Source organism: Lethenteron reissneri, chromosome 2, assembly GCF_015708825.2.
Source record: "Lethenteron reissneri isolate LAM-NWPU_2019-01 chromosome 2, ASM1570882v1, whole genome shotgun sequence".
Lineage (NCBI taxonomy): Eukaryota > Metazoa > Chordata > Hyperoartia > Petromyzontiformes > Petromyzontidae > Lethenteron > Lethenteron reissneri.
The window spans coordinates 11,761,757-11,780,985 of NC_083780.1; the positions used below are offsets into that span (position 1 = coordinate 11,761,757).

Genomic DNA, 19,229 nt, shown 5'->3' on the forward strand with positions numbered 1-19,229 from the left:
CCCCACCCCTTCCCTCACCCCCCTTACCCCCTCCTCCCCCCACCCACCTTACCCCCCCTACCCACTCCTTCCCCCGCAGCCCCCACCCCCCGCGCCCCCCTTCCCTCCCCCTCCCCCCTTCGCAACCCCCACCCCTCACCCCCCCCCTACCTACCCCCCTCCCGCGTCGGTCACGCGGCCGCGCCTCGTGACGCGCCTTGGTGACGTCACGCCTCGCCACGCCCCTCGCGACGTAAACCCGGAAGAAGAAGAAGCAGACGACGAGGCTGTGGTGCTGGTGGTGCTCGTGGAGGCCTTTGACGCGCATCTCTCCCGCTCGCCGCCTCACCGCGCACCTCCTGGACGTGTCCCGTGGCCTCTCCGCGTTGCCGCTGTCGCGTTCCCGTCGCCGTCCCACGTACCTCGCCGCTGCTGTGGAAGTTATCGCGAGGCGAGCGGACAGCTTTTGAGGTGCGTGTGTGCGCGCCCCTCTCCCACCCCCCAACCTTTCGATGGACGCAGCAGCCCGTCTGTAGAGGGGGCTGCTGCTGCCGTCGTTCGTCGTCGTCGTCTTCCTCGTCGTGGCCGAGGTGTTTGCGATGGGCGAAGGGACGACGCCTGCACCCCCCCTCCCCTCTCCCCGCGAGCGTGGCGCGGGTCTCAGTGGGTCGCTCGCTCGCCCGTCCGCCCCCCCGTACGGACCCCGACGTAAGGCCCCCCACCAGGGGGGGGGGGGGTCCACGTTTATTTGGCGTCGCAAGTGCACCTAGCCTGGCACACAGGCGCCGTGGTGACGTCACCGCCGCTTAGTGGCGAATGGCGGCGGCTGTTGTTGCTGTTGTTGTTTTGTTGTTGCTGATGTTGCTGCTGTTGTTGCTGCTGTTGTTGCTGCTGTTGTTGTTGCTGCTGTTGTTGCTGCTGTTGTTGGTGTTGTTGTTGCTGCTGTTGTTGCTGTTGTTGCTGTTGTTGTTGCTGTTGTTGTTGCTGTTGTTGCTGCTGTTGTTGTTGCTGTTGTTGCTGTTGTTGTTGCTGTTGTTGCTGTTGTTGCTGTTGTTGTTGTTGTTGCTGTTGTTGCTGCTGTTGTTGTTGCTGCTGTTGTTGTTGCTGTTGTTATTGTTGTTGCTGTTGTTGTTGCTGTGTGCATGGTCGATCGCCACCGCCCGTAAGACGCCCTCGCTCGTGCTCTATCTCCATGGTAACTGTTACCTGGGGTGGTGGGGTGATGGTGCTGGTGCACCTAGCATGGCACGAGGGCCTTTGTGACGTCACCGCCACTTAGTGGCGACTTGGGAAGTGTGGGGGGAGCGGTGGCGCAGCGGTTAGCGCAGCGGGGCCCTGGAGTGTTTCACAGCTGATGAACCCTTTACGGGTTGACAACCCACGTGCTCTTGCACAGAGACATTGAGTTGTCGTTGTCCATACGGCGTAGAGCCGTGTCAATGCGGGCAGCAACAACAACAACAATTGTCTCTAATTGTGTCTCTCTACTCGTGATGGGACTTTGCCGGATGGACATTGAGATTCGTAAGGGGGCAGGGGGTGATCAATAAGGTCTGAGTTGGTCTGTAATAAGGTATGGGGCACTAACAAGGGTATGGTATTGTATTTTATTACGTTTTATTTTTATTCTTTTATTATTTCCCTTCTACGTGACTTTACCGAAAGAACCAAGAAGATGAATCCCTGCAGTCACGAAAGCTTTAAATCGAAATTTAATGGTGTGGTAGTGAAACACCGGTACAGAGACACTTGGGTAGTGAGACACTGGCGGTGAGATACAGAAACACTGGGGCAGTGCATGCTTGTCAACCCATACAGGTTACCACACGTATTCTCGTGCAGAAAAATGTCGTATTTCAGGTCCATAACGGCGTACAGCCGTTTCAATACGGGCAAATAAATAATATTGTGTGTCTATTTGTGTTTCTATACTTGCGATGGGACTTTGTAGGATGAACGCTGAGATTTGCAAGTGCACCAATACGGTCTAAATTGATCTAATAAGGTAGGCGGCACTGATAAGGGGTTGACAGGTATGAGGGTATTTGGCCTCCTCTTCCACACTGTTCTAGTATTTGTTCCTCGGCAATATCCGCGCTGTACGACCCCAAAAAAACTTGGGAGATGTAAGTATTTATTTATTTATAAACTCCATCGCTTCTATAAATAGCCTGGGTGGTGGTGTCATCATTGCAAAAGCATGACTCAATACACAAACTCTTGCGCCATATGGCGAGTGAGCACCCAACGTCGCCACAACGTTACGGTCGACGTCACCCACCGGACGTGTTTCCCCAATCGGAGGCGCGGTGGGTAACGTGACCGACCCCCCCCCCCGGCTGACTGACCGGCAGGGCAGTCGCGATGACAAACAACGCAGCGACAGCCATTCAGCGTCACCTGCCGATGCAGATCGCGTCGTTCCGACAGCCCTGCCGACGACGATCTGTGCGACAGGCTTTTTGCTGTGTCCGCGGCTATTCTAGCGCCTAATAAGTAATATTTGAAAATGACTTTTAAAAAAAACACGCTTTTATGAGATGTGCTAGTAATGGAATAACTCTACAACTCCAGGACGTGGCCCCGAAGCTTGGCATAACGTAAAGGGCCGTGGCCAATTACAGCCAGCGTCAGTTGAGCGTGGACAATTAGACCCAAGCCGAAACATAACATGTAAAAAGGAATGTAAAAAAATATTTATTTTTTATGATAGAGTATAGTATTGTCATCAGTATTACGTAAGTATACCAAGTTTGCAGTCGATACCACATTGGGAAGTGGGTACAAATTGAGTTATAAGATTTGAGGATATGACAACAACGACAACAACGACAACAACGACAACAACGACAACAACAACGACAACTACAACAACAAACAGAGTGAGTTAAATGAAAGCGTGTAAAAAAAAAGAGTTCAACTCCCAGGTCTGCGTCGAGGAATGCGGAGTCCGTTGACGCTTTGCGTATTGAACGTTTTCAAAAGTGTGGTTCGACCGAGTCGCGACTCCCAGCTCACGTGAACACGAGAGGGCTTGCTTGCGGTCGATGATGTTGCTTCGTGTGTGTGTGTGAATCGCTCTTTGTCAAGGCGCTCTTCCTCCCCTAACCCAGCTTAAATATACGCTGCCAAGCTTGGTGGTGCTCATTCAGACGCTGTCTTTCCGACAGACCTGTTCTTCACCTGAGGGACGGCTGCTTGCGTTGTGGCCGAAACGTCGTGAGAATTGTATTTTAGAATGTTTTATTTTTATTATTTCCCTTCTACGTGACTTTACCGAAAGAACCAAGAAGATTCTCTTGCCCCGTCACGCGGTTTGCCCTGCGTGCTCGTTGTGGCGCTCTCCCATTCCGCATTCGGTTTTATTCTTTCAGTGACGGGGGGAGGGGGGTGGGGGGTGAAATTATTTTGGAATGCGTCATAAAGTTCACGTGGCTTGTCATGTTGCGGTGGCCGCAGTGCACAGACGCGCGCGCCGCGGTGCTAAGAGGGGAATGGTCCACAAAGCTGGCGATGTTTTTTTTTGTTTGCCAATGGCAGCGTGATGAACACACGTCTGGACGCTCTCTTGGAGTTCTCGCTTGGTTAAACAGAGCAGGCCAACCTCACTTGTATCTGCGGCGTGCACGCGCGCCAGCTTGAATGTTTCCCTGTGGGCTTTAATCTGAGTTCATCTGTCGACTTTGGACGTTACGATCAAGTGGCCTTGTCTTTAAGAGTGGACTGCTCTTCTTTTGTTGACAGGGCAGGATGTGTGTGGGGAGGCGATGGGGGGGGGGCAGCAGCACTATGAAGGGGCCTGACTCCATAGACTGCTCGTCCCTGCCCCCCTTTCCATCCCCACTCATTTATTTTTGTTTTATTTTTTAAACCCCCAAAGACACATCGGAGCACCCTACGGCACAGCCAGGGAAAACCTGCTCGGCACGTGTGACCGAGGAAACCGGTTGGGGAACCGATTACCGGTTTCCGCGAAATCACGAACCGATAAATAATTTCCAGTGGAATTTTAGTCAGAAGTGGGGGGTAGCGTACCCACAATTAACCCCACCACGCGTGAGCTGCCTGCCGACTTACCGTGGATGCTGGGTGGTGTTCTCGTCGTCGTCGGTGTTTCTGCAGAGACGCAGCCATGGACCGCCTGTTTGGAAAGAGAAAGACCCCGGAGCAGATGCTGCGGCAGAACCAGCGAGCCCTCACGCGCGCCATGAGGGACATGGACCGCGAGAGACAGAAGCTGGAGATGCAGGAGAAGAAGATCATCGCTGACATCAAGAAGATGGCCAAAGCCGGCCAGATGGTGAGGGCGCATGGAAATCGTTTGGTGGCGGTTGGGAATGGGACGTGGGAGGAAAACGCTGGGAGGTTGTGATGGGTGGGACACGTGTGCAGGGTGGAGGAGGATAAGGGTCGGCAACTTTGAGTTTGAGAATTGAACGTGCCGATCTCCATGTGACAGACACACTCTCTCTCTGTGTACGTGCCTCTATTTCTCCATATCTCTCTCTGTGTCTCTATTTTTGTCTCAGCTCTGTCTCTGTGTGTCTTACGCCCTTCATGTGTGGATCTTTCTGTTTTTGTATTTGTCTCTCATCTCTGCCTCTCTATTTGTGGCTCTGTGTCTTGGTCTCTGTGTCTTACTTTCTTCGTGTGTGGATCTCTCTCTGTCTCGCTGTTTCTACGTGTCTCGTTATTCCTGCCCGTGTCTTTCGCCCTCTGTGCGTCTCTGTCCCCCGTGTCCATCTCCCTTGTCGCGTTTCCCATCGCCCTGACCCCATCGCCCTGACCCCATCGCCCTGACCCCATCGCCCTGACCCCATCGCCCTGACCCCATCGCCCTGACCCCATCGCCCTGACCCCATCGCCCTGACCCCATCGCCCTGACCCCATCGCCCTGACCCCCATCGCCCTGACCCCATCGCCCTGACCTGACCCCATCGCCCTGACCCCATCGCCCTGACCCCATCGCCCCTGACCCCATCGCCCCGACCCCATCGCCCGACCCCATCGCCCCGACCCCATCGCCCCGACCCCATCGCCCGACCCCATCGCCCCGACCCCATCGCCCCGACCCCATCGCCCCGACCCCATCGCCCCGACCCCATCGCCCCGACCCCATCGCCCCGACCCCATCGCCCTGACCCCATCGCCCCCGGCAGGATGCCGTCAAGATCATGGCCAAGGACCTGGTCCGCACGCGGCGCTACGTCAAGAAGTTCATCATGATGCGAGCCAACATCCAGGCCGTGTCCCTCAAGATCCAGACGCTCAAGTCCAACAACGCGATGGCCCAGGCCATGAAGGGCGTCACGAAGGCCATGGCCACCATGAACAAGCAAGTAGGTGCCCTGGGCCCCCGCTGCCTCGCACGCGCCGTGTCTCGCGAGCACTTGAATCGCGCTTAATCGATGAACGAATCGGCGGGTTTATAGTTTCAAGTTTTTGTTTTTGTTTTACCAAACAAGAATTTTGTGCGAGTGACCCGGGTCACCAGAATGACACGAAATAACTGTGCAATGAAGCAAACGAATAAATGCGTTAAAGACGAAATTCCGACTCTATGCCTGCGTCTCTATGGAGGCCCATAGTTAACGGCAGAGGTGGGACAAAGTCATTGTTATGCAAGTCCAAGTCGAGTCTGAAGTCATCAAATTCATGACTCGAGTCTGACTCGAGTCCAAGTCACATGACTCGAGTCCACACCTCAGAGGTGGGACAAAGTCATTGTTATGCAAGTCCAAGTCGAGTCTGAAGTCATCAAATTCATGACTCGAGTCTGACTCGAGTCCAAGTCACATGACTCGAGTCCACACCTCTGGTTAACGGGGGGTGGTCGTTAAGAAGGGGGTTCTACCGCTTTCGTGTCTGCACCTCGCGATCCCATCGCGGCTCGTGACCGATGACTCCGCTCCGTCGGCACGCGTGTCGCACACCCAGCTCAAGCTGCCGCAGATCCAGAAGATCATGATGGAGTTTGAGAAGCAGTCGGAGATCATGGACATGAAGGAGGAGATGATGAACGACGCCATCGACGACGCCATGGGCGATGAGGACGACGAGGAGGAGAGGTGAGGGGGGGGGGGGGTCGCGTGCGCCGCGTTGGGGAAGCGCCCACCGCGATTGTCATTTGTCACGATCTGATAGATCGTCGTCATCGTCGTCTTCAATCAGCCGTGGTCAGTCCCCTGCTGGATCAAGGCCTTGTCCCCAAGCCACCGTCACCTCTCGCGATCCTATTGTCCTATAGGGTAACAACCTGGATTATCCCTAATATCGTGAGCTAAGAATGTGAGTGTTTCACGTGCGTGACGTCACTCCACGTCGACCAGCCCCCCGTCATTAATAATCATGAACAGGTGGGGTCCTTCTTCTTGGTTCTTTCGGTAAAGTCACGTAGAAGGGAAGTAATAAAATAAAAAAAATAAAACATAATAAAATAATTCTCACAACGTTTCGGCCACAACGCAAGCAGCCATCCTTAGGTGAAGACCAGGTCTGTCGGGGAGACCGTCTGAATGGTGGGGTCCTCCATATGGACCCCCCCCCCGTCATTAATAATCATGAACGGGTGACGTCATTCCGCATGAAGAACGTGGAGCGGAAACGAAAATTTGTGTACGCAAATTAGCTTTCATTTGGACCTTTATGGAAAGTAAAGCTAATATAGAAATCAACGCGGCAACTAATATAACAAGCCAAAAAAGCTGTGTGTGTGTGTGTCCCGCGCGTGATGTCACTCCACATGCGACCCCCCCCCCCTCATTAATAATCATGAGTGGATGACGTGAGGCACCCCCCCTCAATAATCATGAGTGGATGACGTGAGGCACCCCCCCCCCCATTAATAATCATGAGTGGATGACGTGAGGCACCCCCCCCCTCATTAATAATCATGAGTGGATGACGTGAGGCACCCCCCCCCCCATTAATAATCATGAGTGGATGACGTGAGGCACCCCCCCCCCTCATTAATAATCATGAGTGGATGACGTGAGGCACCCCCCCCCTCATTAATAATCATTAGCGGGTGACGTCACTCCACATGGGGCACCCCCCCTCATTAATAATCGGATGACGTCACTCCACATGCGACCCCCCCCCTCATCAATAATCATGAGCTGATGACGTCACTCATGTGGACCCCGCCCCCACCCCTTCATTAATGATCATGAGTGGGTCATTATTTTCGATTGAATATTTCTGATTAACTGCGATACACACGGGGGCTATAGGCTCGTGGAAATACATAAGGGCTCAATTATTTTGGATGGATTACCATCGCTAAGTATGGATTACTCTTTGGTTCTTAGAATAATAAAATAAAAGAAAGAATAATTGTATTTTCTTACATTTTTTATTTATTTTATTATTTTTCTACCCACATGACTTTACCGAAAGTACCAAAGGGTATGGATTCCTGCAGTCACAAAAGCTTCAAATAAAGATTGAAGTACGGATTAACCAAAACGTTCTGGAGTAATTCGCGGCATTGTGGATTCATGCACGTGCGTCATAAGCATTGTGGATTTTTAAGCATTCTCTCCATGCTTTTGTCTCTGTGTGTGTCTCATCTTGTTTGCGTCTCTGTTTCTTTGCGTGGCTTGTGTACGTGTGTGTGCGTGTCTTTGTGTGTCTCAACGTGTGCGCCTAGCCCAGCACAATCGCCGTGGTGACGTCACTCACTCGTGGTGAACGGCGGCGGTGACGGCTGTTGTTGTGTCTGTCTCCGCGCGTGTCTGTGTGCGTGTCCGTGCAGCGCTGTGGGGAGCAGTGTAATGTCGTGGTTAGCGTACTGCGCTACGAACCCGGAGGCCCGAATTCAATTCCTGCATGCGACCTTTAACAGTGGTGGATATTAGAAGCAATCCTGGACCTCCGCTAGATCGACTCAGCCTTAAATGATTACGCGATGCGGTGTGTCACAAAAACATGGCCGCTGGGAAGGCAAAGGTGGCCGAGGGTAGTGCTGGCCACCCACCCCATCATAGGCACTTTCATCGGTGTTACTCGCCAATAGCACTTGCCCCAGCAGGCTGGTGAATGCTACACAGGTGGTGGTGGGGAGGGGGGCGAGCGATGTTTGACCGTTGGCTTCGTGTGTGTGTGTGTGCGTGCATGTGTGCGTGCGTGTGTGCGTGCGTGTGTGTGTGTGTGCGTGTGCACGTGTGCGTGCAGTGATGCCATCGTGAGCCAGGTGTTGGACGAGCTGGGACTCGGCCTCACGGACGAACTCTCGAGTGAGTCGTTTCATTTCGCGACTCACCCAGCCACCCGCCCAGACACCCACCCACGCAGCCACCCACCCGGCCACTTAACCACCCGCCCATCCACCCACCCATCCATCCACCCACCCACCCAGCCACCCACCCACCGAGTGATAACACACACCGCAGTAATAACTAGGGTGGCCCCACTAGATACGAACCTCTGCAGCGAGTGCACGACCGCCGGGACCCCGAGCCGCGCTCCGACCGCTCACTCTGAATCCCTCCCGCGGAGAGCTGCGCGGAGCGGAAAGAACGGCGAGTAATTGGATCAGAAAAGCGGAGACAATTACGTCGTTTGATGGGGTTTGGCGCGGTGCGTACACGGCAAGTGCTTGCTCGTAGACGCGGCACGACTCGCGCGTGTCGGGCTGACGATGTCGCGGAAAGCCTCGACGCGTGTTTACAGCATGGGAGCTGTTCTGGCTTTTCTTGGGTCTCTTATGATTGTTATTGTTGTTATTTGTAATTTAAACTTGTGCCGCTGTGCCACTGCCGTTGCCCTCCTCCCCACCGGTATTCGCTCATCGCCGTCGAACGGAGAGGGAGCGCGACTTGGAAGCGCAGACGAGTAGCGGGGGGAGGTAGCAGCAGCCAGGGCGGTGCTATTAACAATTGCCTGAGCTCTGCAGCCCTCTATATATTAAGCTAATTTCAGTAAATTAACGAGTGTTAATACACGTAGGAGGAAACTGAATCGCCCAGAGAATGCCCAACGCGTGCGAGGGGGCAGCACTCTATCCCATGCAGATGGAATGGGTGGCGCTTAGTCCGCACTTGCCTGTACCGCTTTCTCCTGGCTAGCAAGGGTGCAGCTGGATGATCCCCCACCAGCCCTCGCTGCTCCCTCCACGGCGCGGGGTCGCCGGCGTGCGCTGCCAGTGGTGCCGGTAGCAGCGGCGCACCGCTAAGCGCCCTGCGCTACCGACACGTAGCTCGGCGTAGTTGCTGCACGTGGCGGTTCTGTGGGAGATTCCTCGGAGATTTCCAATGTGTGGCCGATTTCTAAACCTGGTGTTCGGATCGGGGCGGATTGGCGCGCTGCGCTAAGGACCTGAATTCGATTCCCGGGCGTGGCTAACATCGGTGGCGAGCGATATCCGAGTCGGTCCTTCCCCTCCCCGTGCACCTCTCCTCTGACTTCCCTCCTTGCCCCCCCCCCCACGTCTTCAACGGCCTGCACTGATGAAGTATGGGAAAACAACCCCCCACCCGCCCGCCCGCCCTTTGACATCATTATCATTATGACAGTGCTGCACATGGCACATCACATTCTCACACATTGCCGGAAGTGCAACGGTGGCGTTGGTTTAAATGCCAGCGCGTCGCGTGCCAGCTCGTCGCTTGCCAGCGCGCAATAAAAACACAAGTGGGGGAGAGGGGGAGCGGCATTGGTGGGGGGCAGTGGTGGGGTGGGGGCAGTGGTGGGGAGTGGGAGGGGGGGTGGACGATTAGACCGGTGAGAGACATGCGGTGGAGTTGTTGAGGCGCACATGCGCACACGCACACACGCACACACTCGGCAGTAAAACTCGCACACACGCGCATGCACACACACGCGGCAGTAAGACTCGCACACACGCACACACACGCGACAGTAAGACTCGCACACACACACACGCGACAGACTTGCACACACGCGCACACACACACACACGGCAGTAAGACTCGCACGCGCACACACACACGCGACAGACTTGCACACACGCGCACACACACACACACATGACAGTAAGGCTCGCACACACGCGCACGCACACACATGCGGCAGTAAGACTCAAAAAGACGAAGATCCCCCTAATAGCCTTTAACAGACTGTTGGGGCAAGTGCTGTTCGCGAGCACCTATGACACACAAGAGGGGGTGGGTGGCCAGCACCATGCCCGACCGCCTTTGTCTTCCCAGTGGCAATGTTTACACATCGTGCCAGATACTTATTTTTAAGGCCAATTCGATGTAGGGGAGGCCCAGGACCGGTTCAGATAATTGTTACTGGTGTTGGCCGTGAGCGGGAATCGAACTCTGGTCGCCGGGGTTTGTAGCGCAGCTGCAGGAAGACTCGCGCGCGGGCACGCACACACGCGAGCGCACACTCAACACACGTTCAACATGCACATATGCACGCACACACACACACCCTCTCTCAACACACACACAGGCACGGGCAGTTTAGGCACACACAGAAATACCCGTGCCCGTGTGCAAGGACCGTGTTTGATGTTCAACCACAGAAAAAACTCTGTGTTTTACGCTTGACCTGTCATCCTCCCTCTTTCACACTCTCTCGCTCGCTGCTCCGTTAAAGGGCCTCTGCCTGGAACATTAACCCTCCCTGCGCGTGCCCGCTGGCACAACGTACACAAAGCCCCCCAGCCCCCACCCCGCCCCTTGCCACCCCCACCCCCCAAACTCTCCCTGGCCCCCCGCCCGCATCTCTTCAGATCAAACCCGGCGCTCTGTTGTGCAAAAGATGTGTGAAACCCATGGGGAGAATTCAAACAGTAAATGCGCGTGGTAGAAATAACACAACACATAGGTGGGGGGGGTGAGCGAGTGGGTCGGTGGGTGAATGGGTTGGGGGGAGGGTGGGGGGGGGGATTGGTGATTGGGGGGGGGGGGGTTGATGAGTGGGTGGGGATAGGCCTCTTCAAGGTAAGGTAATTGTACCCTTTTTACCGGGTCAAAGGGTAAAGGCGTCGACATGCCAAGGGGTAAGGTAAAAGGTAGGGTAAAGGTAGGCTCGTTGTTTTTACACTTTTACCTTGCCTTGCCGAGGCCTAGGTTGGGAGTTACCCATTTGAGGCCGACTCAACTTAGTGGAGGCCCAGGACCGGTTCAGATCATTACTGGTGAGCTGCCAGACATTTGTAGGCAAGGCTCCTCTCTGTTAGATATGGATCCTAGTTCGACATGTATAAATACACAGCACAACACAAGCGATCGACAACAGCAACCCGCCATTCGCCACTAAGTGGCGGTGACGTCACCACGGCGCTTGTGCCAGGCTATGTGCACGTTGAGACCACCACGGGAAGTGTCGAACGCCCGCTGCTGGCAGGAGATCACCGGACAGACCCAGGTGCCAAGGGTTGCCTGACTGAGATGACAACACACACACATACACTCACTCACACACATACACACACATTCATAATAGATTTTTTTTCTCGGACCATTATGCGACCTAACCCAAAAATCAATTACCAATCATTATATCGGCTGCCGCCAACCCCTCAGCGTTGTCCGTGTGTAAATGACCCCCGCATGCACCTGCGCGCCAATCAGTCTGAGCACACCACACTGTCTGTGGGTGCCTGACTGGTGTTCCCAGCTGTGTGTGTGTGTTAGTCCCATCTGTGCGTGCGTGACTGGTGGTGTTCTGTGTGAGCAGTAGTGTAGTGGTTAGCGCGCTGCGCTGCTCCACGAACCCGGCGACCCGGGTTCGACTCCCGCTCACGGCCAACGCCGGTGACGATGATCTGAACCGGTCCTGGGCCTCCCCTAGGTCGACTCAGCCTCAAATGAGTACCTGGTGCGGTGCGTAAACATCGCCACTGGGAAGACACAATGCGGCCGGGCGTGGTGCTGGCCACCCACCTCCTCGTGTGCCGTGCCGGCCTTCGTAGGTGCTCGCTGACAGCACTTGCCCCTCCAGTTTGTTAAGGCTACACGGGGGATCTTTGTCTTTTTGTGAGTGTCGGTGTTCTCCGTGTGTCTCCCCTCCCCACCCCCCGCCGCAGCTCTGCCGGCCACAGGCGGCTCGCTCAGCGTGGCCGCAGGCAAGAAGGCCGAGGCCGCCGCCGCCGCTGTCGCCGATGCCGACGCCGACCTGGAAGAGCGACTCAACAACCTGCGGCGTGATTAGGGGGGGGGGGGGGGTGCAGAGGAAAGGGGGGGGGGTGGGGGGGGGGAGGGATGAGTGGCGCTGTGGTGGGGGGGTCGGCGTGGAGGTGGCGGGTGAGGCCTCTTCGTGGTGTTCGTGACGTGCCTGTGCAGCTCCTGGGTTGCGCTTGAACGCGCCACGCCGAGATTCGTTGACGAGACACCCGAGGTCTAAAGCGTTACGCTTGGATTCTCAGCACGGTACACTTAAGCTTAGACACGGTGCGCTCTCACGCGGCGCCCCGAACGCTCGCCCCCGAAGTCTTCGCCGTACGCTGAAGCCCCAACGGCAGTTCTCTCGGACACCCGACACACCGAGTCTCTTCACGCATCTCGCGTCGAGAGCAGCGGCACCAATGAATCGCGCATCGGCTGAATCCCACGGTCTTGATATTGGACACAAACACGAGGAGATTCATCCCAATTGAGAGGAGGATGGGGGAGGGGGGTGAGAGAGCGTGTAGATGGCGGCGCGTTTAGAGTCGCGCCAGGACAAACGGAGAGAGAGGCGCTCAGCGCATCGGAGTACAAATGGCGCTGGGAGAATCCACATTGGCCATTGCCTTGGGGCCCTCGGGACACGTGGTGGCTAAGCAGGCGATAACAATGATACGAATGATAACAATGATAAGAATGATAAGAATGGCCAAAAGTACATTTGTACTCTTTGGCTCTTTCGGTAAAGTCACGTAGGTAGAAAATAAAAAGAACCGATCACGACGTTTCGATCGCGACAACAAGCGATCGTCTTCGGGTGAAAGACAAATCAAGATTAAAGTCAATTTGCGTTCCATAGCCACCTCCTTCAGCGCCCGCGGGGGGCGCCTTGCAGCCTCTTCACGCTGCGGCAAGCGACCTGCGTCCCGTCGTCTCGACACATTTGAAAGCGAACGCTCGTTGCTTGCGCCGGCGACGGCTGAGCCCGTGCCGACTTCCACCAGCGCACCATTTCCAGTACGCGTTTGAGGTCGGGTTGACCTTGGTGGGGTGGGCGGGGGGGGGGGGAAGCGCGGGTGTGATCCATGCCAGGTTCGGATGCTAATCGGCGTAACGTTGACGGCCATGGTCCGGAATTGAACCTGTGTCACCGGCCTTGTGGGGCGCTGTGCAGCGACCCGCCCGCCCCCCCCCCCCCATAGCCGTTAACTGGCTGTGCTGTTGGCAAGCGTCTGTCCAGGGTGGTACGGGTGCACCAAATGGGGGGGGGGGGTGGGGCTGGCGTGACGATCTGCACGCCTGGCCACGCACCAGTTAACTCGTTTTAAGGCCGAGTCGATCTAGGGGAGGCCCAGGACCGATATCATCTTCCGCTGATGTTGGCCACGGTCGTGAATGAAACTTGCGTCCGCTGCGCCGCTGATCGTCCACCACTCCCCGTTGACACACGTGATGTACATAGTGAAATAGCTACACACTAAAGCTTGGCTCGTTTTGGAAGTGGCTTTTGTTGTTTTACGTTCATGCTTGGGACACTTGCCCGTTTATATTTGCTGTTCCGGATACTTGCTGCAGTTTAAACGTTTTTAGGCTTCTGCCATTTCATTAAAACGGCCCGTTCGTACTTTAATCGGAACACGTTTTTGTTGTTGGAGCTTCTCCGTTTGTTTGTCTCCGTTTGTCTCCGTTTGTCTCCGTTTGGCACCGGTCTGCATCCTCGTGAGGGGGGGCGAGGAATCCGTTCGGATTTCTCACAGAGCAGCGCCACCCCTGCCCCGTTGGAGATCGCCAACCCCCCCCCCCCCCCCCCCCCCCCCCCCCACAGAACCACAAGCGGATATCGCAAAGCGACCTCTGAGGTCCCTTCAACGAGTGACCTCTCTGAGCCACACACGCACAGCGAAGAGGGCAGCGCTTTCCACTCGCTCTGCGACGTGAGAGGCGACGTTGGGTCACGTGACGGTCGAGGCAATGTTCTGATTCTCGGCCGTGATGGAGATAAGCGCAGAACCAAATGTAATTTGAGGATGATGCGGTGCAGTCGTTAATCACAGGTTCAAGTTTTTTTCAGTACTTGTTTTTGTCCCACGTGTTTGCACGTTCATTGACGGCTTACACGCAAGCATGAAAATTGCATACATGTAGGTTTTACAGAGGCGCGCGATTTTCGCTCGCCCCCTCTCCGAGGGCGACTCGGAGGGGCAAGAAGCCGCAGACAATTGCCCAAGCTCTGTCCTACACTGGGATACTCGGCAGCTGCGATGGAAGGCCGGTGGCTCAGGGGGTTAGAGACGTGGAGCCGGCACCGCTGAGAGCCTGGGTTTAAACCCTGGTTTCAGATGCTCGTGATTCAACTGGGTTTGGAAGAGTCGTGAACTGTTGCTCTCGGCCCGCTCACCGTAGACTTGCACAGAGACCCATCGTCATGCGTAGAGACTCGCACACGTGGACCGAGTTGTGATTGTTTTTCTACTTCTACAGTCAACAATGACTAGAATAACAACAACAAACCCTGGTCACATTAACATTCGGTTCTGCACTTCGTGCAGCTCTGACAATATATTGCCAGCTCTTGGCAAGATGTCCCAACTCTTGGCAATATATTCCAGCTCTTGGCAAGATATTCCAGCTCAGGCCAATATATCGCAGCTCTTGCCAATATATCCCAGCTCTTGGCAATATATTCCAGCTCATGGCAAGATATTCCAGCTCATGGCAAGATGTCCCAGCTCATGGCAAGATATCCCAGCTCTTGGCAATATATTCCAGCTCATGGCAAGATATTCCAGCACATGGCAAGATATTCCAGCTCATGGCAAGATATTCCAGCTCATGGCAAGATGTCCCAGCTCATGGCAAGATAACCCAGCTCTTGGCAATATATTTCATCTCATGGCAAGATATTCCAGCTCATGGCAATATATTGCCAGCTCTTGGCAATATATTCCAGCTCTTGGCAATATATTCCAGCTCTTGGCAATATGTTCCAGGTCTTGGCAATATATCCCAGCTCTTGGCAAGATATCTCAGCTCTTGGCAATATATCCCAGCTCTTGGTAATATATTGCCAGCTCAGGGCAATATATTTCAGCTCTGGCAATTAAACAATCGGTGTGTCCGTCGTGTCTGGAAGAATGCCTCCCTGTGAATCTACGGGTCTCTTTGAATCTATCGGGGTTTTATTTCTACGCGAGTATGGATCTCTGTGTGAACCTGTGGGTCTCTGGTGACTATGGGTGACTATGGGGGTTCCGTCAGAATTTTAGAGGGATAAACAGAAATCGGCATAAAAACAACCGCGTGAAAGAATGCAGTGTCGCAGATGTGATCGATACTCACTAGAATACATTTCCAGTGACAACAAAAACAAACAATTCCATTCATAGCAAAGCGAAGCTACATTCACATCTGCAACGACATCGGCTTATGTTGTTGACGACTATTGCGGGGGGGATCCGGTGAACGGATGAATCCCCCGTGATTCGGTTCGGAAAACTCTGGACTTTCCGCTGGACTCGTCTCAACATAAACACTCAATCAGCGCAACAGCTCCCCCCCGCCCGCTCCCTCCATTATGCCAGACCCCGCTCAATGCAGTCGATAAACAGATTAAAGCTATTAATTAGTTTGGATTTAATCCGGCCCGGTGGTGGTGGAGCGAGCGACTGGTAGCAATAGGAAGATTGTAAGTTCAAATCCTGATTAGGTTGTGCCGGGGGAGGTGGAGGGGGTTGACTCAGCCCATCATCCTTCCCTCCGGGGGTTGATAAAATAGGTACAACTTTGTGTGAATGATCAGCGGTCGTCCTACGGATAGATTCCCCTGCCGGACTTTGGAATAGTGGCATTGTAGTGTAGTGGTTAGCGCTACGCCGCGCTACGAACCCGGCGACCCGAGTTCGATTCCCGCTCACGGCCAACACCGGTGACGATTATTACAACCGGTCCTGGGCCTCCCCTAGGTCGACTCAGCCTCAAACGAGTAAGTGCTGTGTGTGTCAACATCGCCACTGGGGAGACAAAGGAGGCGGCCGGGCGTGGTGGATCCAAGTCCCGGTAGTACAGCTAGTACCAAATAAATGAAATTGAAAACTGAAAACCGGCAAAGCAGCGGCGACAGACACACCACACAGCGTGGATTACTGAGATCGCCGTTCACGAGTGAAAGTGGTGGGGGTGTGTGGGGTGATGGAACGCACGCACGGAGTGTTCGCCACAAGCAGTAAAACTACGCACCATCTCGAAGTCTCCCTTCTGATCTACTGCCATCCGTGATACTTTTGACTTAAGACCTTCGTGACCTGCAGGAAAATTCGTATTCTTGGTTCTTTCGGTAAAGTCACGGAGATGGAAAATAAAAATGAATAGAAAATATTCTTTTGGTCTTTCGGTAAAGCCACGTGGATAGAACAATAATAAAAAAAATAACGATGTCACGACGTTTCGATCGCAACACAAGCGGTCTTCATCATTATTTTTTCTCTCCGTTATCTTTTGTTTTGTCAATTTTGCTAAAAAAAGATGGAAATGTGAACCGGTTTTAAACTGAAATTTTGCAGACGGTTGACCAGATCCGACACTTTTAGAGACAGATTTCGGTTTAACCGGTTTTAAAGGAACCATAACCATACTTCGTATCAGGTACTCATTTTAGGCTGAGTCGACCTATTGAGAGCCCCAGGACCGGTTCGCATAATCTCCAGCGGTGTTGGTGGCCGTGAGCGGGAATCAAACTCGGAACGTCGGGTTCGTAGCGCAGCGTGCTAACCACTGCGCCACAGCTCCCTACCAGCACACACCACTCACACACACCACTCACACACCACTCACACACAGACACACCACACACACACCACTCACACACCACTCACACACATACACACACACCACTCACACACCACTCACACACACCACTCACACACAGACACACACACACACCACACACACACCACTCACCACTCACACACCACACAGGCACACACCACTCACACACACCACTCACACACACCACTCACAGACACACCACACACACACCACTCACACACCACTCACACACATACACACACACCACTCACACACCACTCACACACACCACTCACACACAGACACACACACACACCACACACACCACACACACACCACTCACCACACACCACTCACACACCACACAGACACACACCACACGCACCACACACCACACACACCACACACACACACCACACACACCCCACTCACACACCACACACACACACCACACACACACCACTCACACACCACTCACACACCACACACCACACACCACACACACACCACTCACACACAGACACACCACACACACACCACACACCACCCACACACACACCACCTACACAAACACACACCATACCACACACACCACACACACACCACACACACGCCACTCACACACCACACACACACGCCACACACACCACACATACACACGCCATAACACATACACGCACCACACATACACACACCACACATACACACACTACACACACACACACGAAGACACCACACGTAGTCTGTTGGGGTTAAATCTCGTAAATATAAATGTGTCGTTAAACCTGCCACCACCCGACACAGCCAATTAGTCTGTTTTTTCACGTAAACAGAACGTGCCAAGTCGTCGCTGGTACAGCACTAACCGGTGTGCTGGAGAGCAAACCCACAACTCTCACAATCTACAGACACCCCGTGTGGCATCCGCACACGGATGCAATTTGCGCTCAGGACTGGAAGAGCGTGCTTTAGTAATAAACAAACACGGTAAGGAAAGGGGACCCGTGTGTGTGTGTGTGTGGTGTCTGGGTGGGGTGGTGTGTGTGTGGTGTGGTGTGTTTGTGTAGGTGGTGTGTGGTGTGTTTGTGTAGGTGGGGTGTGTGTGTGGTGTGTGTGTGTGGTGTGTGTGTGTGGTGTGTGAGTGGATGGTGTGTGTGTGTGTGGTGTCTGTGTGGTGTGGGGTGTGTGTGGTGTGGTGTGTGTGTTTGTGTGGGTGGTGTGTGCGTGTGGTGTGTGTGGACGGTGTGTGTGGTGTGTGGAGTGTGTGGTGTGTGTGTGGTGCGTGTGTGTGGTGTGTGTGTAGTATGGTGTGTGTGTTTGTGTAGGTGGTGTGTGTGTTTGTGTAGGTGGTGTGTGTGTGTGTTTGTGTAGGTGGTGTGTGTGTGTGGGGGGTGTGTTTGTGTCGGTGGTGTGTGCGTGTGGCCGGATCGAGGGGGCTAAACGGGCGCGGCACGGGCTAGAGAAGAGATGGAGTAATGTGGTATAGGAGGACGTGGAGCTGAGTGGACTTGCCGATGACTGGTACCAGCGGTGTCAAGATCGGCCTCAGTAGAGGAGGTTCGTGAAGGACGCTGCTACTGGGCAGTGCCAGGCTAGGTGCATCTTGAGGCTACTGGGCATTTGGAGGCAGTCGCCCTCCAACAACAACGGAGGGCGGAGGAGCGACGCTCACAACAACGAGCGGAGCGCCGGGTGACTAAAGCACAGCAAGTTGGCACAGTGGGGGGAACAGGTGGTGCATCAGCCAGTCATCTCGATCATCTCAGTCAGTCGACCCGTGGCACCTGCTGGGTCTGCCCCGTGACCTCCTGCCAGCGGGCGTTCGACACTTCACGTGGCCTCAAGGTGCACATGGCCTGGCACAAGCGTCGTGGTGACGTTGTTGTTGTATTTATCTTTAAAGGCCACAGCGAGCCACGTGTTCTCACGGGGGGATATCTGCGACGCAGCGAGCGAGTCGCGAAGCCGGCGGCCGATAAGGACGGCCTCCTCCTGCGGCACGGGGGGAGTCGCTTTCGAGGCTTCACGCTCGGCCCGATGACTAAGCCGGTAATTGTCGTCGACGTCATATATTCCGACGACCACCCTCTCGCCTGTTTTGCTCGCGGCCGTCTGGCCAAGTGGCAGATTCAACGGGAGGTGATGGGGCGGGGTGGGGGGGCGATTACAATTGATTCTAGATTTGAAGCTTTCGTGACTGCAAGGATTCATATTCTTAGGTTTTTTCGGTAAAGTCGCGTAGGTAAAAAATTAATAAAAGTCAAATGAAAATAAAATAAAAATCACGACGTTTCGGAGGCAACACAAGCTTCCGTCTTCAGGTGGAACCGTCACATCACGATAGCTTTTATAAATGTTATGTTT

At 54.3% G+C, this 19,229-nt stretch overlaps 1 protein-coding gene across 1 annotated transcript; it reads left to right on the forward strand.

The window, feature by feature from the left end:
- The first annotated feature begins 219 nt into the window (after positions 1 to 219).
- LOC133343773 (charged multivesicular body protein 2a) lies at positions 220 to 13,703 on the forward strand. Its single transcript, XM_061553595.1, has 6 exons — positions 220 to 450; positions 4,102 to 4,279; positions 5,139 to 5,318; positions 5,917 to 6,047; positions 8,155 to 8,216; positions 11,984 to 13,703. Exons 2-6 carry the CDS (start codon positions 4,112 to 4,114, stop codon positions 12,106 to 12,108), a joined length of 666 nt encoding a protein of 221 aa, XP_061409579.1. The 5' UTR covers positions 220 to 450; positions 4,102 to 4,111; the 3' UTR covers positions 12,109 to 13,703.
- Positions 13,704 to 19,229: the final 5,526 nt, after the last annotated feature.

Excerpts from the sequence above, each read along its gene's own strand:
- LOC133343773 (XM_061553595.1), top strand. The coding sequence starts at position 4,112 with ATGGACCGCCTGTTTGGAAAGAGAAAGACCCCGGAGCAGATGCTGCGG. Across the intron at positions 6,048-8,154 it reads GAGGACGACGAGGAGGAGAG|TGATGCCATCGTGAGCCAGG; the intron begins GTGAGGGGGGGG and ends GTGTGCGTGCAG. Across the intron at positions 8,217-11,983 it reads CCTCACGGACGAACTCTCGA|CTCTGCCGGCCACAGGCGGC; the intron begins GTGAGTCGTTTC and ends CCCCCGCCGCAG.